At 42.6% G+C, this 23,899-nt stretch overlaps 1 protein-coding gene and 1 long non-coding RNA gene across 3 annotated transcripts; both read right to left on the bottom strand.

Annotated features, from left to right (window-relative positions):
• Positions 1 to 7,550: 7,550 nt before the first annotated feature.
• LOC123170234 (uncharacterized) lies at positions 7,551 to 10,560 on the bottom strand. The gene is made up of 3 exons (XR_006485109.1): positions 10,313 to 10,560; positions 9,006 to 9,083; positions 7,551 to 7,796 (listed from the first exon to the last, which is right to left on the bottom strand). It is a non-coding gene; the product is annotated as an uncharacterized lncRNA (long non-coding RNA).
• A 5,429-nt stretch (positions 10,561 to 15,989) lies between these two features.
• Positions 15,990 to 21,583, bottom strand: LOC123167584 (U-box domain-containing protein 7). 2 transcript variants are annotated; one of them, XM_044585415.1, is made up of 8 exons: positions 21,216 to 21,583; positions 21,058 to 21,115; positions 20,923 to 20,969; positions 19,705 to 19,761; positions 18,954 to 19,139; positions 18,721 to 18,828; positions 17,198 to 18,351; positions 15,990 to 16,897 (listed from the first exon to the last, which is right to left on the bottom strand). In XM_044585415.1, the coding sequence occupies exons 4-8, from the start codon at positions 19,759 to 19,761 to the stop codon at positions 16,150 to 16,152; spliced, it is 2,253 nt and encodes a 750-aa protein (XP_044441350.1). In that variant the 5' UTR covers positions 20,923 to 20,969; positions 21,058 to 21,115; positions 21,216 to 21,583; the 3' UTR covers positions 15,990 to 16,149. The 2 variants fall into 2 exon arrangements, with proteins under 2 accessions (XP_044441350.1, XP_044441349.1); XM_044585414.1 differs by having other exon boundaries at positions 20,923 to 21,115; positions 21,216 to 21,582.
• Between the last annotated feature and the right edge of the window lie 2,316 nt (positions 21,584 to 23,899).

Genomic DNA, 23,899 nt, shown 5'->3' with positions numbered 1-23,899 from the left:
GAACATCTCACATGTTCTGCGACGTTTCAAAAACGTCTTGGGTGCCACAATTCTAAACCGCACTGAACTATCACGTAGTTATCAAAACGTGTATGTCAGATGTTTCGTAACATCTACAGACGACGCTGAGGTTCAGCACACCGAGCGGTGCATTAAGGACATAAGCCTTCTGTGTAGTAATGAGGACAATCCTCAGTTTACGGACCCAGTCCGCATAATTGCTACTACCAACTTTCAACTAAATTTTCTCTAGGAACATATCTAAACCAGTAGAACTTAAAGCGCAAGCTATGACATAATTTGCAAATACCTTTTTGACTATGTTCATGATAATGAAGTTCATCTGATTATGAACTCCCACTCAGATAGACATCCCTCTAGTCATCTAAGTGAAACATGATCCGAGTTCAACTAGGCCGTGTCCGATCATCACGTGAGACGGACTAGTCAAGATCGGTGAACATCTCCATGTTGATCGTATCTTCTATACGACTCATGCTCGACCTTTCGGTCCTCCGTGTTCCGAGGCCATGTCTGTACATGCTAGGCTCGTCAAGTCAACCTAAGTGTATTGCGTGTGTGCCGAGGCCATGTCTGTACATGCTAGGCTCGTCAACACCCGTTGTATTCGAACGTAAGAATCTATCACACCCGATCATCACGTGGTGCTTCGAAACGACGAACCTTCGCAACGGTGCACAGTTAGGGTGAACACTTTCTTGAAATTATTATAAGGGATCATCCTACTTGCTACCGTCGTTCTAAGCAAATAAGATGCAAAAACATGATAAACATCACATGCAATCAAATAGTGACATGATATGGCCAATATCATCATGCTCCTTTGATCTCCATCTTCGGGGCACCATGATCATCTTTGTCACCGGCATGACACCATGATCTCCATCATCATGATCTCCATCATTGTGTCTTCATGAAGTTGTCACGCCAACGGTTACTTCTACTTCTATGGCTAACGCGCTTAGCAATAAAGTAAAGTAATTTACATGGCGTTATTCAATGACACGCAGGTCATACAAAAAATAAAGACAACTCCTATGGCTCCTGCCGGTTGTCATACTCATCGACATGCAAGTCGTGATTCCTATTACAAGAATATGATCAATCTCATACATCACATATATCATTCATCACATCTTCTGGCCATATCACATCACATAGCACATGCTGCAAAAACAAGTTAGACGTCCTCTAATTGTTGTTGCAAGTTTTTACGTGGCTTGTATAGGTTTCTAGCAAGAACGTTTCTTACCTACGTAAGACCACAACGTGATTTGCCAATTTCTATTTACCCTTCATAAGGACCCTTTTCATCGAATCCGTTCCGACTAAAGTGGGAGAGACAGACACCCGCTAGCCACCTTATGCAACTAGTGCATGTCAGTCGGTGGAACCTGTCTCACGTAAGCGTACGTGTAAGGTCGGTCCGGGCCGCTTCATCCCACAATGCCGCCGAAACAAGATAAGACTAGTAGCGGCAAGAAGAATTGACAACATCGACGCCCACAACTACTTTGTGTTCTACTCGTGCATAGAAACTACGCATAGACCTAGCTCATGATGCCACTGTTGGGAACGTAGCAGAAATTCAAAATTTTCTACGCATCACCAAGATCAATCTATGGAGTAATCTAGCAACGAGGGGAAGGGGAGTGAATCTACATACCCTTGTAGATCGCGATGCGGAAGCGTTGCAAGAACGCGGATGAGGGAGTCGTACTCGTAGCGATTCAGATCGCGGTTGATTCCGATCTAAGCACCGAAAGAACGGTGCCTCCGCGTTCAACACACGTGCAGCCCGGTGACGTCTCCCACGCCTTGATCCAGCAAGGAGAGAGGGAGAGGTTGGGGAAGACTCCATCCAGCAGCAACACGACGGCATGGTGGTGGTGGAGGAGCGTGGCAATCCCGCAGGGCTTCGCCAAGCACCGCGGGAGAGGAGGAGGAGGGAGAGGGGTAGGGCAGCACCAAAAGGAGACTTTCTCGTGTCTGTATGGCAGCCCAAACCTCAAGTATATATAGGGGGGAAGGGGGCTGCGCCCCCCTTAGGGTTTCCACCCCCAAGAGGAGGCGGCCAGCCCTAGATCCCATCAAGGGGGGCGGCCAAGGGGAGGAGAGGGGGAGGCGCCCCACTAGATGGGCCCTAAGGCCCATCTGGACCTAGGGTTTGCCCCCTCCCACTCTCCCATGCGCCTTGGGCCTTGGTGGGGGGGCGCACCAGCCCACCTGGGGCTGGTCCCCTCCCACACTTGGCCCACGCAGCCTTCTGGGGCTGGTGGCCCCACTTGGTGGACCCCCGGGACCCTCCCGGTGGTCCCGGTACATTACCGATTTCACCCGAAACTTTTCCGGTGACCAAAACAGGACTTCCCATATATAAATCTTTACCTCCGGACCATTCCGGAACTCCTCGTGACGTCCGGGATCTCATCCGGGACTCCGAACAACATTCGGTAACCACGTACATGCTTTCCCTATAACCCTAGCGTCATCGAACCTTAAGCGTGTAGACCCTACGGGTTCGGGAACCATGCAGACATGACCGAGACGTTCTCCGGTCAATAACCAACAGCGGGATCTGGATACCCATGTTGGCTCCCACATGTTCCACGATGATCTCATCGGATGAACCACGATGTCGGGGATTCAATCAATCCCGTATTCAATTCCCTTTGTCTATCGGTATGTTACTTGCCCGAGATTCGATCGTCGGTATCCCTATACCTTGTTCAATCTCGTTACCGGCAAGTCTCTTTACTCGTTCCGTAACTCACATCATCCCGTGATCAACTCCTTGGTCACATTGTGCACATAATGATGATGTCCTACCGAGTGGGCCCAGAGATACCTCTCCGTTTACACGGAGTGACAAATCCCAGTCTCGATTCGTGCCAACCCAACAGACACTTTCGGAGATACCCGTAGTGCACCTTTATAGCCACCCAGTTACGTTGTGACGTTTGGCACACCCAAAGCATTCCTACGGTATCCGGGAGTTGCACAATCTCATGGTCTAAGGAAGTGATACTTGACATTAGAAAAGCTCTGAGCAAACGAACTACACGATCTTGTGCTAGGCTTAGGATTGGGTCTTGTCCATCACATCATTCTCCTAATGATGTGATCCCGTTATCAACGACATCCAATGTCCATGGTCAGGAAACCGTAACCATCTATTGATCAACGAGCTAGTCAACTAGAGGCTTACTAGGGACATGGTGTTGTCTATGTATCCACACATGTATCTGAGTTTCCTATCAATACAATTCTAGCATGGATAATAAACGATTATCATGAACAAGGAAATATAATAATAACCTATTTATTATTGCCTCTAGGGCATATTTCCAACAGGCTCCGCACCCGATTAGGGTTTTTGGCAGGTCGACTTGACTGCCCCTGGCGGAGGGAGTCATAACGTCAAGCAATGAGACGATGCCACGTCCGACGGGTGCGGGATTTTTTGCTTCCGAATCCAAACCATATGTGCTCCTGAATCCCTATAAGCACGGGTCGTACGAGTCACCATAGGATTACAAACCGTAGAAGATCTCTTTCCACTGTTGGGTAGGATTGTACTAGATATGGTAGCGTGGGGTGGGGTCGGAGCCCAACAAAGCTTGGGTAACTTATGACAAACATTGGGCTTTCGGGCCCAATGGCCAATAACTTGACACCGCGGGCATCTCAAGAGCCCAGGGCAGCTAGCAGACCGGTGCCCCGAGACTGAACAGACCAAACATGTATGGGGTGGCAAAGGCCGGCCCGATATGCATGGCTCATGACGTGCAGCATCTGATGATACGATAACAGCCCTTGATCGATTGAAAGATACCAAACATGAACACGTATCAGTCATATCACCACATCGCTGACAGAAAGTACCTGTGCAAACTGGTTCCGGATGGCCAAATCGATCACAAATGGAACAATGTTGAAGCCGAGCATAGATATAATCCTTAGATGGCACTGATCCAATATCCAACATGTGCATAACACAATCATTATCATAACCCGCTTGTCAGCCATCAAGAATATGATGCAATTTATCATCTGGAATGGAATCCCATAAAAGTTGCTTAAACCGATGACCCTGATAAGATGGCAGCTTATCTGATGACCCCGATCTAATTGGCAAGTTAACGGCCCCAATCCGAAAAAGATTATGATTATCCCGAGAAAACAAAACCAAAAACCTACCAAAAGAAATCTCCGGTGGGGTATCCTCGCCGGAATGTCTCACCGTCGGCCTGGATGTCAACCCAAATTTTTCAAGGACGGAGATAGAAGCCGAATCAAGATCCACATCTGATTTGGAAGATGGCCATTTGGATTTGATAGCCGGGCCTGGTGATGAGGCCAAATCATTGATCTCAGTGTCAGCATGCCAATCATGAGGTCTATGGTGAGATTTGGCTCCACGATGAAGATGAAAGTGACATACGAAGTCCGGCCAAATGCGATCTCTTAAGCCATAGATGAAATGACCAACACGATTAGATGCCACCGAAAATCGAAAACGACGATCACCCAAGCAGAGCACCTTAAAACGATCACTGATTCCACCAATACAAGATTGGAGGGCCAAACCAACAGATTCCACCGAGAGAGGAAAAGAGGCCGAAGAGAAGGAAACTTCAAGGAAGAACTCCTTGGAGTTGGGGTTGGGGACGAAGTGGACCGTAGATCCAAAACATGAACGCACCTGGCCCTCGACCTTAAGGCCGGGGGAGAAGTCCCAATGGAGGAGGCCATCCATTGGGGTCGCCGGGGATGGAGATTAGGGCAGAGGGCCAAAATCGCCATGGGAGTCGCCTTGGGAGGGTGGGAGGGTGGGAGGTGCCATTATTCAAGAAGGAGTTTTGAAACAAAAAAAGAATTCAAAGAAACACAAATAAAATACTTTTGGAGTTTTTAGTTTTTCTTAAAAAGGCAAATAGGAATGCAAAGAGAAGAAAAGAGAAATATTTTTGAGATTTTTCAACATTTCAAGAAAAAGGCAGTCAAATAAAGTTTCAAAGAAAAAGGAAAAAGAATGAGGAAATAATTTTGTCGTTTTTCTCAAAGAACTTCGGAAAGACAAAAGCAGAATAAAGAATGAGAAGTCTTTTTGGGTTTTCTTTTCTTAAAAGTAAACAACAAGAAATCAAAAAAGAAGGAAGGCAATGCCAAAAAGAACACAAAAGAATACAATAAAAATAAAGCGAAGAACAAGAAGAAATATTTTTTGGATTTTTGCTTTTTAACAGAACTAGCAACCGAAGCAAATGAAAACCAAATACGGATATACAGAATTCATCAAGTGCATTGACAAATGTATACGATAGCATGAATGAAATGCCGATAAGGAAACATACTCCCCCAAGTTTAGCCTTTTGGCCTAAGTTGGGCTCAATCCCATGGCTGGCAATCCTCGTGACCTTCGTAATCTCCCTGATCCGTGTGGTCTCCATAGTTCCCATAGAAACTGTGGTGGTAGCTGCTCCGCATGTCTATGTTAGCTGCCCATGGGCACGACTCATGCACTCTTCCTCTTCTACCCGAGCCTTGTATGCATTCAAGTCACATAAACAGGTCTCACGGAGTCCGTGAGCGAGGAGGACCTTGTCTCCCTTGAACTTGAAGGGCCCACGAATTTCACAAAGTTACTGAAGCCCTTCTTCATATTCTCAACTTGGATAGGTAAGGTTCCAATCATAAGAATTTTATATTTCTTTTTAGACGGAATAATGGGCAATTCAAATTCACCAATGACGATAGTCATAATTTCTGCAGCCTTTTGGGATCCATTTCTTTTATCATTCTTCTTTGAAAAACAAAACATATGTTCATTGCCATTCACATGAAAAGTAAGCTTCTTTTGTTGCAATCAATGATAGCTCCGAGTGCCCTTCTGGATATGTGACTCTTTTCTTCTAGAAAAAAATCAGTAACATTTTGGGCTCCATCTGAAAAACTTTATTTCAGCACAAAAATAACATCAAGGGGTAATTCTGCAATGCCAATCCGGGTTAGTTTTCTCCATATAATGCAAGTTAATTACAGGAAAGAAACATAACAAAAGTGCTTGAAAAAGTAGATACATTTGAGATATATCTTGGCCGGGGACTGTTGCTGATGACCGAGCTGCTTGGCGGCGTATTAATATGGGCTCGGTGGCGTAGTAGTATATCCGCCGGCCAGACGGGCTTGTCTCTGCGTCACCGGCTTGGGCTTGCGTGAGATGAGCCTCCTCGTGTTTCTTCTTATATGGAAATCATGAGCCCAATGGCCAGCGGTCATGCAGTAGTGGCACTTGTCCTACCGACATCAATACCGGTACGACATTTACCTTTTCTGTCACAAACTCCACCGTGACATTGGGCGTCAGACGAGCCACTCCTGCCTGCGCCCTATTGACATCACGCTTCAAGAGTGCACACCATTCTTCCTCGATGAGCAGCAGCCGCCCACCGGCTTCGGTCTCGCTATCTGGATCGACCCATTCCACCGCCACCTTGAGATGGCCAGTGAGCTCCTTGATCGCGAGTATTTCGAGGTCCACAAGTAGGGATGACAATGGGCAATGGGTACCCATTGCCCGCGTACCCGGCGGGTAAAAACCCTATTAGGGCAAGGGTATGGGATAAAAGATAACCCATGGATATATAAATAGGAAAATATTAAACTCATCGGATAGAGTGGGTACGGGTATGGGACAGCAATAACCCATACCCGTGTACTCATATATATATATACCACCTTAAAATTTATTGAGTGAGCCTTCAATATTCATTTGTCTAATTAACTTCCCAAAAATCAGTCTAATCCAGTAGCCCACTGCCCACGAGATAACATGAATAGCCCACGTTTTTCTCAACAAAAAAAAACATGAATAGCCCACATAGGCCAAAGGCACGTACATGGAATGACAGAACCAATCCCATATATTTCTCTTTCTCTCCGGGATTAACGTGATTATTAGGTGATGTGAATAATGAATACGTGATCCTGTCCCATATTTAGATAGACAGAGATTGATATCCTCCTCATCTCCTCGCCTCCTCGGCCCGTTGGCCCTCGCTAGTCGCCGCCCCCAGCTGCTCTGCCTCGTCGTCGCCTGCGCATCCAGCCGCTCGGACGCCATGGACCTTGCGGATGATGACAATAGCTTGCGCGAGCGCGAGGATAGCGACCGGGAGAAGCAGATGCAGCTCACACTCATGGGGACTGAGTCAGAGGGCGGCGACCACCACGGCCGTCGGCCAGCAGCATGGCACGACCACCCCGATCCCGTCGTTGGATGGTGCATCCATCTCCGTCCGCCAGGAAAGGGCCAAGTTCATGGCCGACGTAAAGGTCCTCCAACTCCTGCTTCGGCATCCAAGGCACAGCACCGTCGCAAGTCGCAACACAAGTTACACAACCACGTAAGCCGGCCGCCTCGCCCTAGCCCGCTTAGACGATCCTCTGCTGCCAAAAAAAAATAAGAACAAGAACAAGCTTTTTTTGCTTGGTGAGTTTCAGTTCTGTGTATGATTTTATGAATATGAGCATTGATCTTGTAGTTTTTTATAGGGACTGTCTGTTTTACATTTGACTTAAATTCAATTCGCTTTCAGTCATATTTTTTGGCCATCCAGAATTTGACAAATGTCATCTGTCCTCTGTTCCTTCCTGTCCTCTGAATGTCGTTGTCCTTGTCCCACAATAACTAAACGGGTCCCAGGTTTCCAACCCTGCATTTCACTAAGCACTTCTCCCTAGAAACAGCCCCCTCTCCTACTTCTCAGCATCTGCACGAAACATGGGGGAAAGTAGCTGAATCTTTGCAAGAAAAATAAGAAAGCATAATAGAAAAGGAGCATGGGGTCTTGGAATAAATTACACTATAAAATTAGAATTTTTTACAGTAATTGCAGTGAAAACAGTAGAATTACATTGTAGAATTACTGAAGTTACACTGTAAAATACATAGAATAAATTCCAAATGAATTTACAACTGGAACTTAGACGGGAATTACAGTGTGACTTCAGTAAATGCACTGTATATCCATGTAACTGGAATTTTCGGAACAGAGAATAGTGAGTTATAGGGTTACTGAACATTGAGTTAGACTGTAAAATTAGAATTTTTTATAGTAATTACAGTGGAAACAATAGAATTACACTGTAAATTACATAGAATAAATTCCAAATGAATTTATTACTAGAAATTAGATTGTAATTACACTAGAGATTCAGTAAATAGAGTACACAGATATATTCAGTGACACAGATATTCAGTTAAAAGTGGCACATAACTGAAGTTACAAAAAAAATGAAAAAAAAACACTGAAAATTATAGTGTTTGATGACTATGCTTCGAAAAATACATCTAGCTTGTCACTGTAAACAACTTGAAAATGCTAATTCAGAAAATAAATAGAGTACACTAGATAGAAATACCAGCAATACACTACTGACTGCTTTCATTCTTTTCAAAAAAAGTTTGAGCATCAAGAAGGTAAGCGAACAAGCAACTACAGGGGTCATACCAGCAAGATGAAGATGCACTACTTCATGTAAGATGAAGACAAAATGATTGACTTACTTCTTTTGCTATTTGAACCCAGTAACTGTCATATGCATACAATACAGAAAAATAAATATAAGTCTTAGACTAGAGAAAACCACCTAGATGTATAGTTCAAATTACTTAGCTATGCATTGCAATTACAACTTTGTTGATGCTGTAGATAGCTCAAAAAACACTGTAATTCAAGAAAAAATACATTAGACTTGCTAGAAACACTACTGAGTACTCTCAATTATTTTTTAAATTTCAGCATCAAAGAAGGTGAACCAAACGAAGGTGAAGGAAGAATGCGAGGACAGGAGACGTTCACTGAACTTCTTCAAGGGCAAATGATATCCAAGGTAAAATGGAAATAAAAACATGGCAAAAGGGCACAGCCTAGAAACACAGAAATTATACTTCATTATTGATTCCCCACCACCCCTACCTAGCAGGAAAATTATTCTGGATTCCAGGGAGAAATGGCATGGGGTTCCTGCCTGTAAGCTTTCCGCAATCTCGCCATCTGTATCACTAACCATAGTCAAAAGTGATTTTGATGAAGCAAGCATATTAGTTGTGTGAACACCATAAAAAGACTAACCATGGTCAAAATATTTAAATCATGAAGAAATCAGCACTGCAAATGATTTATATCGATCCAATTACAAAATTAAATGGATATATAGTGTAATTACAGTGTAACTACACTGACATTACAGTGTAAATTACATAAAATAAATTCCAAATGAATTTACAATGAAATTACACTGAAATTTTCAGAACATAGAATAGTAAGTTACAGGGTTACTATACATTAAGTTAGACTGTAAGTACACAAATATTCAGTTTACACTAGAAGTGGCACATTACTCTACAATTTACAGTTTGAAAACACTGTTACTTAACTGAAAAAAAACAGTCCGCCAACTAAACAACATGAGACTCAACTGATCAGGAGGATTACACATTACAGGATTGAATGCGCATTAATTTAGACTGCAAGTAAACAGACATTCAGTTAAAAAAATTATGCTAGAATAGTATAGAAAACATAGTAAATCACTGTAAGTTCCACATTACTGAGCTTAAAAAAAAGGAAGAAAGCACTAAAAATTACAGTGTAAGATAGACTAATATAGACTGAACTACAGTACAAAAATCACTATAAAATTAAGCTGAAAAATTCACTGAACTCAAAGGCTTTGAGTTTTTACACTGGAGTACACTGCAATTAAGCTGAAAATCCACTCAAAATTACACTGCAATTTACAGCCAAACCACTATTACTGAATTCAAAACATTCAGTCCACCAAAAAACACACTATGAGACTCAACTGACAAGGTGATTCAGCATTTGCATCCATACATCTAGGGGCTGTACATCTACATCCAAATGCAGGCCATACCAAAATCAACCTACCAAACTAGCAGACGCCAAAAGGATCATATCAATTTACAGTCCAGACATCTAGGTACTAGACTCAGCATTTGCATCCATACATCTAAGGACTGTACACATCTAGGGACTATCAAATAGACAGGAGGGTTCCACCGCTACATCTACATCGGACCATACATTTGCAACAAAAATACCACAAAACATCCAAACATCTAGGATCCACCGCTACATGCGGGAACTACAGAACACTCAGCCAGACTAGCAAAATCCAACAGAAAATGTAGCGAAATGAAGACAGGGGGGGGGGGGGGGGGGGGGGGGGGGGGGGGGGGGGAGGATACTTGCAAACCAACCTCAATTGGGTGGAGGGTGGGGGGCACAGGGCTCGGAGATCACCACAGGAAAAGAGGAGCGGTACGAAATCAAGCGAAACAGAGAACACAGCACAGCCAAATCGCCATGGCCTCGACTTCGCCTGTTCCCTCAGCGCGCGCTTGAGGAGAAGCAAGCCGGGGCCATCTCTGCCTGCAAGCTCTCGCCACTCGAAATGGGGAAGGAAACAGAGAAAGGCGAGAAAAAAAATTCAAAAATAAAAGAGACCGACGAGGACACACGACCCCGCGAGTACGGGTCTCCCGGCAGAAGGTTGCGGGCCCGATAAGAACCAAACAGCCCGAGAGCAGGAAGAGAAAAAAAAAAGAAATGCACGAATCTTGACACAGGGATTTGACGGATAAAAAACGAATGAAAGCGAATTAACTTCATCCGACTGTAAATTAGCAAATCTGTTTTTATATGCATGATGTGATGCATCCGTGTATATAACTATAAGCATTGATTTCTTCTTATACATGATGTATACAATATATAGTTGTTGTGATGTATACAATTTTTTTGTATATAGATTTTGGATGATATGTAGGAGATTCCAGTACGTAGTGTATACAATTGGTGAATTTTTTTATAGAAAAATATTGTAGTTTCTCCTTTAAGATCACCCCATTCATCCCCATATCATTGTTGTTTCAACATCTAACATAGCCACGAGGGTCTCAGCCCACTTGATATGCTCTTTAATGCACCCACTTTAGTAGTGCTTCACCTCCCAAGAGCAATTGTACTAGTGTAAAACAACGACTGTTAGCTCTTCTATCTTGTTCCTGTGAATCCAAAAATAGTAGATTATATCCAGAAGAAATAAAAAATATTATAATTAGTAAATTATTACAACAAAAAAATAGGATCTTGAAAACGGAACCTCAACCTAAGTAAAATTTATAAATGCAGATCGTCTCCCACTCCTCACATTTGTTTACAAACAAATTCAGAATATACAGTACCAACCCAATAATTTGATTCCAAAAGCACTGGATCATCCTACACTGTTGGCTAAGCTGCCTGCTTGCTCTCGAGATACTGACTTTCATGAAATGACGGGATCCATAATTAAGAAGATATCATGTAGAAGAGATACTTTGGTAGAGCCAACATTAGTACCATCAACTGGACAGCCAAACCTTCTTTCCATTGATCCTATGGTACAGCATATTGTTAACATTAAGGTTCATTAAGAACAATATATGTCAACAAAGAACTAACAATAAATATATCTGGTATTCTTTAACGATGTTTATCAAAGAATATCAAAATAGGTAAGATATTGATCTTACAATTTTCATTCTCTACATTAAGGTTCCTGATGGTCTTCAGAGTCTATTAGACTGTTGGAAAAATATCCATCCAGCGCGGGAGTACCTGAGACGATGGTGCACCATGGATGGCTTCCAGTATGGCGGGGATGGGAAGCAGACGACGCCAGATCCCGTTGTGCCCATGATCCGGTGATGACGTGGACGACGGGTTCCTTTTGGTGACTACCTTGGTCTGTTGCGGTCGATTGACCACGCCAACGGGGTCCAAACAACGGCAGGTAGGCACATCGACCTCATTCCTGAATGCCCAGGGAGCTGTGGCATGGCTCCTCAGACCCTCTCCTCCAGTGCGACACACCTTGGGCAGGGGTGTGATGCCTCGCAATGTTGGAGTGCACGCAAATCCTACGAAGGCACTGCGGCAGCCTGCTTTTGTGGTCGATAATGGCGATTGTTGCCAAATCGTGTCGTGCGAGAGCTTTGGTGGAGGATTAGCCGCACATTGCCTATTGCCATATATTGTTTATACGACTGCCACTTGCCATAAGATTTACCTGATGATTGCCAAAATTGCCTAAAATAGGTTCCCATAGTATCCCTAAAATCAGATCCGAAACAGATTGGTTTCTCATTTCCTGTTCACAGGCCATGCGTGTCGTAGCCCTCATGTTACGCCGCATCACACCAATCCACACATAATGCTCAGTTTCTAACTATGTCCAAACCCATGAAAAGAAAATTAAGATATTGCAATTAATTCGTATGCTACAATAAAGGAGGAGGCGTGGAAGGAGGAGCGGTTTGGCAAGTTCAGATTGGGAACGGGTTGTGAATCCCACCCTGCACCTTAATGAAAAAATGGAGGGGGGTGGGGGTAAGAAGCGACGATACCACTTACCAACTCCCCAACTAGGAGTAGAGAAACATATGAGAATACAATTAAAAGAAGCATATGAAAATCTCAAATTCTAAATGGCGCTTACCGAAAGTTCATGAGGCCAATCTCGAGGGAAGGGACGTGGCGTCTATATATTGAATCCCACTGATGTTGTATCTTACCAACGTAGGCAGGAATAGCAACAACATATGGAAAAATTTAATCAGAATGAGACACTGAGTTGTATGGAGTAATATGCAAAAACAAAGTTAAAAATGATGCACCAGTGATGCTTTTGTCCTGTAGCGAGAATATGACCGCAAACTGTGGAAAGCACGGTGGACAAATTGTCGATGTTATCCTGTGCGTCGACATCATAACCTCGGTCCTAGCATTTATTGTGATGACAAACTCCATGGCTAGATACCAGAAATGTCCGTCTGGTATTTCCGTGGGGTTGAACCCGACGCGAGTGAAGTCATATGTCATGCTGGTTTGTAGCATTGTGTTGAAGCGAAATGCTTGCTTGTTGTATGCGTTCGCTTCCATTTTTGTTCCTAATATTTTTTATGAATCATAACAATAATCAAAGAACAAAACTGTTTATCAAATGTGTATATTAAAAAACGTGATCTAAGTAGCGATGAGTAATGCTTTACTTCCTGATCCAGTAGTATACACTGAAGCTAAACATTCCCTATTGCATTCTACTTCATTTGGGCCTTCCACAAGACCCTAGCATGAATGTTCCAACAATTCTGATAAATATGCTCCATCTGGATGCTTTGAAAAGTCAAGTTCATATGCATAGAATAGAATGAATGGATGAGGTAAATAATATAGTGTTGATGGCAAACTGCCATACAGGCTGATTCATCTATCTTGCCTGTTCATCAGAGGGATGATAGGTCGAGTGATGACAGGAACCGGCGGCGATGCCATCACCCTCTTAGAGGTCGTCAATCTGTATGAGATTACCATGGACGTGTAGGAGATGGCTGAGCCTATGTAGAAAGATGGAGACATATATGGTGGTGCGGGGCATTTTTATAAGCATAGTGGGCGACGGGAAAACCAAATAACTTTCAAATTTTGGTTTTGGCGATCTAGGTGCCCGTGAGTGTAAAATCTCTCGTACGACCCCCATTCTTCGAGCGATCGCAATAGTCATTTGATCAATATTTGGCAAACTAATAAACATTATTTATTATTTTTAGTAACCAAACAAACTCGTATTTCCCTGTAATTAAGATCAGTATCTTTCAACGAGCATGGTTTCCATTTGACCAGCAAAATTGCAATAGTCATTTGATCAATCTTCGGCAACCTAATAAATATCAGTAATGCGTAAAACAGGTATGTGCAAAATCACACAATGCTTTCAACTTATGTTCACAATTTCCTGTCTTGCTGATGCTATCTTGCATGCAATCCAAGACAAAGTATACTTTTTTTGCAAAAAGAAACACATAGTATATTTTAGTGAGAGGAAAGGAAACTTTTCTTATTCACGCATGAGAGACATGACGTGGGTGCATTCAGGGAAAGAGATATATTACGTGACTACCGAAGTATTGGGAGGCTGGCGTTCATTACACTGAGATCCGGATTTATTGTGTTACTAACAATAAATGAACAATATTTATTAGGTTGCCAAAGATTGATCAAATGACTATTGCGATTTTGCCGGTCAAATGGAAACCATGCTCGTTAAGGGATACTGGTCTTGATTATAGGGAGATCCGAATTTTTTTGGTTACTAAAAATAATAAACAATGTTTATTAAGTTGCCAAAGATTGAACAAATGACTACTGCGATCGCTTGAGGAGTGTGGGTCATACGAGAGAGATTTTTCACCCACGGGCACCTAGACCGCCAAAACCAAAATTTGAAAGTTATTTGGTTTCCCACCGCCCACTATGCTCATAAAAATGCTCTGCACCATCATATATGTCTCCATCTTTCTACATAGGCTCAGCCATCTCCTCCACGGCCATGATAATCTCATACAGATGGACGACCTCTAAGAGGGTGATGGTATCGCCGCCAGTTCCTGTCATCCCTCGACCTATCATCCCTCCGATGAACAGACAATATAGATGAATTAGCTTATACGGCAGTTTGCCATCACCGCTCAATTATTTACCTCATCCATTGATTCTATTCTATGCACAGACTTTTCAGAGCGTCCAGATGGAACATATCTATCAGAATTGTTGGACCATTCATTCTAGGGTCTTGTGGAAGGCTCAAATGAAGTATAATGTAATGGGGAACGTTTACTCAGGATGTAAGGCATTACTCGTCACTACTTACAACACGTTTTTAATATACACATTTGATAAACAGTTTTGTTCTTTGATTATTGTTATTATTCATAAAAAAATATTAGGGAAAAATGGAAGCGATCGCATACAACAACCAAGCATTTCGCTTCAACACAATGCTACAAACCAGCATGACGTATGACTTCACTCGCGACGGGTTCAACCCCACGGAAATACCAGATGGACATTTCTGGTATCTAGCCATGGAGTTGGTCATCACAATAAATGCTAGGACCGAGGTTACGATGTCGGCGCATAGGATAGCATCGACAATTTGTCCACCATGCTTCCCACAGTTTGGGGCCATACTCTTGCTACGGGACTAAAGCATCACTGGCGCATCATCTTTAACTTTGTTCTTGCATATTACTCTATACAACTCAGTGTCTCATTCTGACTAAATCTTTGCCGATGTTGTTGCTATTCTTGCCTACGTTGCTAAGATACAACATCAGTACGATTCAATATACAGACGCCATGTCCCTTTCCTCGAGATTGGACTAATGAACTTTCGGTAAAAGTGAGGAGATGGCTAAGTTTAAAAAAGTTAAGATAACAAGAAAGTTGATTCTTGATTGCCAAACTAGGTGGAACTCCACTTTCATGATGCTAGAAGCAGCTTTACCATACAGAGGTGTTTTCAAACGCGCAAATCAAGTTGAGAAACAATATGAGCATTTACCTAGTGCCAAAGAATGGGAGTTTGCTGCAGAGATGGTGGAGAGACTTGGATTATTCTATGAGATAACTAAGTTGTTCTCGGGAACTGATTATGTGATTTCTAATGTTTACTTCCCTAAAATATGTGAGATTAAAATGAAAACGAGACAGTGGGCCACTTCTAGCAATCCAACTATAAAAAAACTCTCTGAGGAAATGACTAGTAAACCTGATAAGTATTGGAAGGACATTCAAGATCTAATGGGATGGCTACACTTCTTGAACCTCGTTACAAGAGGCATATGTTGACAGCTTGCTTTGCCATGCTCCATGGAATTGACCATCTTCTTATGAGTCCGTGGAGTTGGTTGATGGATTAGTTGCTAGGCTGCATTCATTCATAGAGGAGTATGAAGTGGAAGTAGATGAATATCAGAGTGCAAGCCTTTTTGACACAAAACCTGTGAGCTAAACCTCCCTTTTCTTACCCTAGCAAAGAGAGACAAAAACATGTGCAAATAAAAACTCTAGTCAAATACATTTCGGTCAAAAAAGTATCCACATTAAGCACTTCATTTGGACACTACTACCCGCTCCCATTTGCATCAGGTGGTCAGTGTTGTCAAATTCACAAAGTTCTGATTCTAAAAAAAATTAAAAAATCACTAAGTTCTCAGAGGATGTTTCGCGACCGGGGTTTTGAGAAAATGCTGAGCTTTCTTGAGATATACCGAGCTGATTTGGATATCGGCTGTTTGCAGATCGACCCATTGGGTGAGCTCTCTACTCCAGCATCGACAGCATGACCTACCCCTGAGCCCCCCAATATTTGAAGCAGCTTGATTGAAGACGCTTTTGCCCCCTCAGTTCCATAAACCGACAGATCAACAAGGGCAGGGATGACACCTTCCTTCATCACAAGAAAACGATCCGCCTCGGTGCTGCGGGAACATACCGTATGAAGGATAACAGATGCATGCTCCTGCTCACTGCGGCTTCCTGTGTCTAGATGATCTGAAATGGAACCGATGCAATGCTCTGATCTGATGATAAGATCAGCAGCTTGTTTCACTTCGCATAAGTTCCTCAGAATCTTCAGGCAATACTCGGTCAAGCTTACTTCACTGAGCAATGTAGACAGCTTGGCAATTATGCCTGGAGAAACCAGCAAGGATTTTACATCATTACTGGATGACAGTTCGCAGATCATCTTTAGAGCAAGCTGCAAGCACTCATTATCTCCAGTATCCAAAGCTCCAATCACAGAAGGAGCCACAAGCGAGGCCATGAGAGGAGATTCCCGACAAATTGGATGATGCAGCAGTTCATGAAGTATCAGCAAAGCTTCCAGCTTTAACTCGGAATCAAGGAACGATACAATCAGCCGCACTGCATCTTCAGTGATAGATAAAATTCTTGTCCTTGATGAAAATAAAAAATTAAACATTACAAATATCCATTTTTAACTAAACTAAAACTACATAATAGTATCTTAGGCCTTTGTGCAAAAGCATATGACAGAATTCCTAACTTTTGGAGCATGGAACTAGTTTAATTGAATAGAAAAACAGAGAGAGCATCAGGTGATCCAAAACTAGGTCTTATTACGACTTGCGATTTACTGCTGAGAATTATTATTTTTCTTTTAGAAAGAAAATATCTTCTTTTCAACATCAACTAATATCTGCAAATGGAGAATATAAATGAAGATATACCCATACCTGCTATTGCAAAGAAACGTAAGGAAAAAATAAATTCCAGTTTTCTGAGCTTGTAATGTGCTGCTGAGATTGTCATTCTTAAGAAATTCAAGGAATGCTTCTAAAAAGCCATTGGAGATCATGGACTGCCAAACCTCATTTTCACTATTCAGGACAGTTTTTAAGTCTTTGACAGCCTGCCTTTGCAGTTCCACCGGGAGCTCTGAGAGTTCTTGAAACAAATTCAGAAACATTTCCTTATCAAAGTTGCAGAAGGACAGATACAACTGGCAATTGACATTTGAATAAAACTGGGTAAAACTAGTTTTTGGCACATCCGTTTCCCTGACTGGGGATGATAAGTAACTAGCACCAGATAATGCAACTGATGAACCGCTATGCTCGACCATGTAATCAAAGTTTTTGTGAGCAATCAGGGGCGCCGAGATATCGTGCAAACTTGATAGGGAGTAATTATGAAATTGCTCGGGCAAATAAGTGCATTCAAGCTTCTGTTCTTTGCACCAGTTGTAAATAACAGCCTGCATACAAGTATTTGGAGTTATTGTAAAGTTTTCTAACTTTACTTGTGTCCTAGGACAAGTATCGTATCCTTTACTGAACCACCTCTCGATATTTTCTCTTTCATAAGTTTGTCCAGAGGCTATTATCACAGGATCATGCATCAGCTTCATAGATATTGGGCAGCAGAGCTCTGGAGGTGGTGTAGCAAGTCCTGACAAATTATTCTGATCATCATATCTCCCAGTCCCAGAGTTCACACCTGGAATGCATTTTCTGCGTGCACCGGTGTCACTAGAAATTACATTTGTGCATGTAGTTTCATTCGCAGTTCCATCCTTTGCACCTGTCTCAGGCTTGCTGTTCTTTCCGTACTTCCTGACTAGATACAGGAAAAAACTGAGGATACCTTCCTTTTTGGGATCGTTGCCATTGATCTTATCTAGTAATTTCTTGATTGCCCGTCTTTCGATTAACATAGCTTTCTGTGATGTCAGATTTAACTTTGAACATGCTAGAAGGAATGTATGCATTTCAAGTTCTTCGGTTGCATCCGAATGTCGAAGCATCTTCAAGACCGCTTTGCCAGCTTCTTCTTCTGCTGGATCAACAAGGAATTTCATATTTCGGAGATCATTATGTACGTCAGCAACCTGTTACAAATAGTGAGGTGTAAATATACTATTTAAAACCTGCAATATCAATATTGGCGTAGTAATAATAAATGCAGTTATTTGGTAAGCAGAAATTTCTGCAGACAACGCATGCCTATATGCAGCAAATACTGGATACACCTCCAACTAAAAATATGTGAATGCGAGTTTCCCATACTGATGCTACTTTGATTGATATTCCAAGAAATGGTTCGCCAGAGAATTACTCTTTTTTACAACTAGTGAGCAAACCATGTACTACCTTTGTTCCAAAATACTTAACGTGGTTTTAGTTCAAATTGAGTTAATGATCAGCCTAGAAAAAAATTTGCCTGCTATTGAGTGATCTATCAAATTGAGTAAACTAGCCTGATCAGCCAACATGGACGGGACCATATTCTGAATCAGGAACAAGCTCCGCCTCATCGAGTTTCTAATCCTTTCGCATCGCATTGCTGTCGCTTCTCCTGTAATAGCCTGAAATGTGTGTGCTCAATATCAAAAGACAATACTTGAGAAGCCAAGGAAAATCATTTTATGAAGAAAAATGTTCAGAAAATATGAATTAAATGGTTTTACATCCTGAATGCAGAGTGGCATACCAAATAAAGACTACTGCACTCAATGCAGTTTTGGATTATAAGTTTCCCTTTGTCAACTATGCTGTACAGATTGCAAAGTTCCTCTATGCCCGCTTTACATCCTGGTTGAGCAGCTTCTATTGATGGAAGAATAGAAGTAACTTTATCCAACATCATTTTCAACTCACTGCACATCAAGCTGTGAACCTACAAAAACAGAGTCAGAGAAGAATAATCATAATAACTGAAAACTAGCAAAATGTGAGGGTTTGGACAGGTACCTGGTGAAAATGATATAACAAAATAAATATTACCATGAATATATGAAATGGTAGTTTAAAATGCTGCGCTTTTAAGTTGTTACTACACCTGCCAACTAGCACGAAAGCTAAATGCAGTATGTGCTTGATGAAAGAAATTCCACTATTTCAGGCTTAATAATTTGAGACAGTGATATTGTGATGCGAATCATAGTTGGATACAGCATTTAGCATATATTGCACGGTATTGTTTAACATATTTATTAACCATACACAACTACTCTTGCATATGATGGGAAGTACTGGATTAATGCCTGAAAAAACTCATGACCATTTTACTGTACCGCAGATCTCCCCAGATCTAAGAAAGAATGACATGACGAATTACAAGCAATCAAATAATGAGCGGACACGAAAATATGAACTTCACCTTACAACAAAATACGAACAGTTATATGCAAGTAGAAATAGTTGTCAAACAAATGGAAATGCTAGCAATCTAATATCTGCACCTTAGGATGTGAGTTATGCTCAGGTGTACCAAACATTCCATCAATATTATTCTCCATCTGTCAAAAGCCATGAGAGATTGTCAAAATAGGCTGAAAAGGCAAGTTAAAATCAACAGTCAAATAAACCCTACATGCAAACTTTCATTGTTTTGTTATTTGTAACACAATCACTCAATCAGTATCTTCAGCAAAAGAAAGGAGATGATGACAGTATGTAGGCTGCAAGTGCATAATACTACAAAAGGTAAACCATGTAAAATTTTCAAAAAACATTGGTATATCAGATATTTCCCTAAATTAATATGTCAGATATACTGTTATCAGGCATATTCCTGGTCACTGTCTAACACCATTGTCTTGCAATTCGAAGGTAACCTAACATTAGCACGAGTGGCCAATAATCAAGCATGAAAACAATTAGTTATGCCACAACTGGTAGAGTTCATACATGGTGAAATGCCAATAGTTTGGCCAACCAACTACTTTCTTTGGAAAACATTCTTTTATAGTTGGAACTAGATAAATCTAGTAAATCACACAAACACTTTAAGATTTCTAGTACATGTAAGAAAAATCTTTGAATACAATATCCCTTTGACCATATCCGAAATAAAATAGGAAGAACTTTAGTTGTCTTAGATAGAACATATGTACCTTCTATACATTTTGAAAGTTATTATCCACGTCCCGTCGCATCCACCGTGGTTAAAGTTTACTTTTCTATTTGTTTTTTATCATATGGAATAGCATTTTTCTCGAAGACTGTTTTCACATTGCTCCAAAAACATGTGCAATTTTTCAGGCACTTGTTACTATTTACTAGGTGGATCGATCGATTTCTTGTTTTCTTTTAAAATCAGTGTAGTCTATATTAGCTGGAGTATGGAAGCAGTTGAAGGCACTGAAAATAAAACCAACAAAAACAAATTTGACCCCATAAGTATGGTGTGTATCATTCCCAGGTGACAAATTAACGTTGGACTAGAAAGACAAGTATAATTCAGAAAAACCGATAACAACAGTCGTTTATTTTAATTGTTTAACTAGTATGGGTTTAACTATGAAAACACAATATATACTACATCCTGTTTTCCTAAATGTAAGACGTTTTGGCAGTTTAATTTGAACTGCCAAAACATCTTACATTTACAAACAGAGGTAGTAGTAGCGAACCCAGGTACAAAAAAGAAGAATCTGAAACTTGAGGAAGCAACTCACCTCTGTAACCTCCTCCCCTTGTTTCCTGAGCAAAAGAGGAAGGTAACCTGTATTGATTCGTTGGATCAAACGGAGCCAAGCAACCAGCGTTGGAGAGAAATGCTACCCAGAGATTAAGCAAAAACAATGAACAACCACAGGAGCTTCTCCTTTCGTGAAACTTGTGGGCTAAAACCAAGAAAACTTCATTTTCCTGTAATTATAGGGCACCAATCAAACACGGGGAAACCATAAAACCCCGCCAATCAAAATCAGGAAAGTGAAAAGATGAAAGGAGAGTCCGAAAACCGAACCTGTCAAGCAACAAGAACCTCCTTCTGATCCCCAGCTCTTTTCTTCAGAGGAAACCCTCGCGCGCAGGAGCCTGGCCCTGTTCCGGGAAGGAGGCCAGAGGAACTGACTGGGGAGGGCGCAAGGGGGCGAGGTGAGATCACGATGGCCGCTGCCCTGCCGCGTAAGCCAGAAACCGTTGACGATCGAAGAAGGGGGGTGGGATCGAGGAGGACTCCTCGTCACCTCGCACGTTTATCCTCTCGCTTTTCTCGGGCAGGCCTCGGTGCGCAGCCGGGGGGACTGTGGAGTGCGCTGGGACGTGGACGCGACGGCGGTGCTCTGTTTCCCGGGCATGTTCAATGCGCTCTCGGTTGTCGTCCACTACGCATGGCGCGCACCGGGATTAGCATGCGGTTTTTACGTGTGAGATGGTGGCTTAGTTTGGTTATTAAGAGAAGATCTCGGGGTCATCTGTCATGGGCGACAGGGCATTGCGCTTTCAGATTACTTTCAGACTTTACTCCTGGGTTGGCCGCTTCCATTTGTAGCCGCCTGTTCTACAACCACTACAGAGAGCCCACGGCGCCTTCTTCGTCGAGATGCCGGCTCGTAGGGCCCGCGTGGTACACTCCCTCCCAGCTGTCGTATCGTATCATTTTTTCTGCGGGAGCCGTCTTGTCACCTTTTTCGTTCACAGGGAGCCGTCTTAACACTTCATTAGCCGTCCCTCCCACAGTTCACAAATGTTAAATTACTGGGCCCCGCTAGGCATTGGACGACTGGACTTGATCGTAAGATCAGAACGGTCTACCATTGTGCAGCAGAAAAATCTCTGTGCAACACCCTTTTTATATATGTCTATTATAAGACATTATCGTCATTTTTTGGCCTAATCTGAGACATCGATGAGACCATGTTTGGTTGAAGGGTTAGATATGAGTGGGCTGGGACCATCCAGATTTTGGGAATGAGATGACTCAGTTTTGGTGTTTGGTTAAGATGAGTGGAATGAACACATTTTATGTTCGGTTGAAGGGATAAAGGTGGTTTGGATGTGGTCCTTGCATAAAATAATCACAAGATATAGAGACATCATGACATACATAAAATAATCATGTGAGGAGCCAAATAGAAATTGAACCGTTCGGTTCGACCAATTTTCTGGGTTGGGATGGTTCAGTATCTTCAGATCATATTCTACTATTTTTTTGTTGCAACCATTCAAGTGTTTACTAACCGAACAACTGGGTTTTTATTTTTGGTTGCAACCGTTAGATTATTATGTGTGATCACAATACTAAATCATGTAAATTAAAAGTAAAATATTATATGCTATAAATTATCATGTTGGGAACTCATGGATTGTTTTTTACAATTCGTATCTAATCATGGTAGCACAACGAATTTCTATATGAATAACGCTTTTAAAAATAGACTTTTATTCCAAAAGAAATGTTATTGACGTGTTTGCAAAATCTTTTACTCCCTCCGTCCCATAATATAAGAACGTTTTTGATACTCTTTTTCAAATTCAAACTTGAAAATACAGATAAAGTTAGTTTGATGTTATTTTTAACATTTTCAAACTACAAACTTTAAATAACTTAACATCCTATGAAAAAAATATAAATCTGAATTTTCTATAGGCTTTGAATATTTCTCTCAACGAACATCGATACTCCTTTCGCTCCATAATGGAGGAAAACATTTACATTTAGAATGCCAAGAATACATCATTAGATTCATCGTAATCGTAAGATGTAGTCTCATATTTTATATTTTTGGTATTGTAGATATAAATAGTTTTCTCCAAAACCTTGTTCAAAGTTTAGAAAGTTTGACTTTGCAAAAAAAAACTATATGCACTACATTATGAAATAAAGGGAGTATTGCTATGCGTACAATTTTTTCAACAGCGTACTAATTCTTTTGAGAAAAATAAAAAATGCTTTCGTGCATGCATTCAACAGTATTCATGCGAGGAGAAAATTGCTACTGCAGTAATATAGGCTGGAACAGGTAAACATAGACATCAGTGAAGATTTTTGCCTTTGCGAGGATGGGCAACTCGGGCGACTGCGACGCCCCGCGCGGCGACTTGCCCGGCGCGCCTGCCTCGCCGCCGTCCGCCCTCCTCGCCGAGGCCTCCGGCGACCCCGCCGCCCCCTCCCCGTCTGCTCCTTCCCCCCGTCCCCTGGACCCCCTGGTCGGGTGGTTTGGGCGGACCTGGCGGAAGACGATGACCGCGGCGCGGGCCAGCCGGTGGAGTGTCGCGACCGCGCCCCCCCCCCCGCCCGCCCCGGCTCGCCCGCCGTTTCCCCGCTCCACTGGCGGCCTTACTCCCGGGGGTGGGAGTTCGGCTGCCCGGGTGCGGGCTCGGCCCCTCCGCCGGCTGCCGCGTTCCCCTCCGGTGGCTGCGGGGAAAGGCGACGCCTTCGGCGAGGGGGCTGGCCGTCGCCACCGGTGCTCCTACGGTTGGGGTGTGGCCGGGCGGGCGGAGCTCGGCCCTGCCCAAGCGTCCTGGAGGCCCTCCGGTAGGCTCGCCCCGGCTCGTCCGGCTGCTCCGCCGCCGTCGAGGGTCGCCGGCGCCCCGTTGCTCTCCCAGCGCTTCCCTTTCCGCCCCTTCATTGCATTTTTCGGTTCGTCCCGTCTCTGCTGCACACCCTCCCCCCGCCGTCTCGACGCGCCATGCCCTCCGAGCCGG

The sequence above is a fragment of the Triticum aestivum genome, chromosome 7D, assembly GCF_018294505.1.
Source record: "Triticum aestivum cultivar Chinese Spring chromosome 7D, IWGSC CS RefSeq v2.1, whole genome shotgun sequence".
NCBI classification, from domain to species: Eukaryota; Viridiplantae; Streptophyta; class Magnoliopsida; order Poales; family Poaceae; genus Triticum; species Triticum aestivum.
Note: the sequence above shows the minus strand (reverse complement) of the source record. Positions and strands in the feature narration are given on the sequence as shown.

What these genes read in the sequence shown, in the direction of transcription:
- LOC123167584 (XM_044585415.1), bottom strand. Translation starts at nt 19,761, where the DNA reads ATGGAGAATAATATTGATGGAATGTTTGGTACACCTGAGCATAACTCA. An exon ending in AGCATAACTCACATCCTAAG is followed by an intron (nt 19,140 to 19,704) that starts GTGCAGATATTA and finishes CTGTTTTTGTAG; the next exon opens with GTTCACAGCTTGATGTGCAG. An exon ending in AGTGCAGTAGTCTTTATTTG is followed by an intron (nt 18,829 to 18,953) that starts GTATGCCACTCT and finishes CACACATTTCAG; the next exon opens with GCTATTACAGGAGAAGCGAC.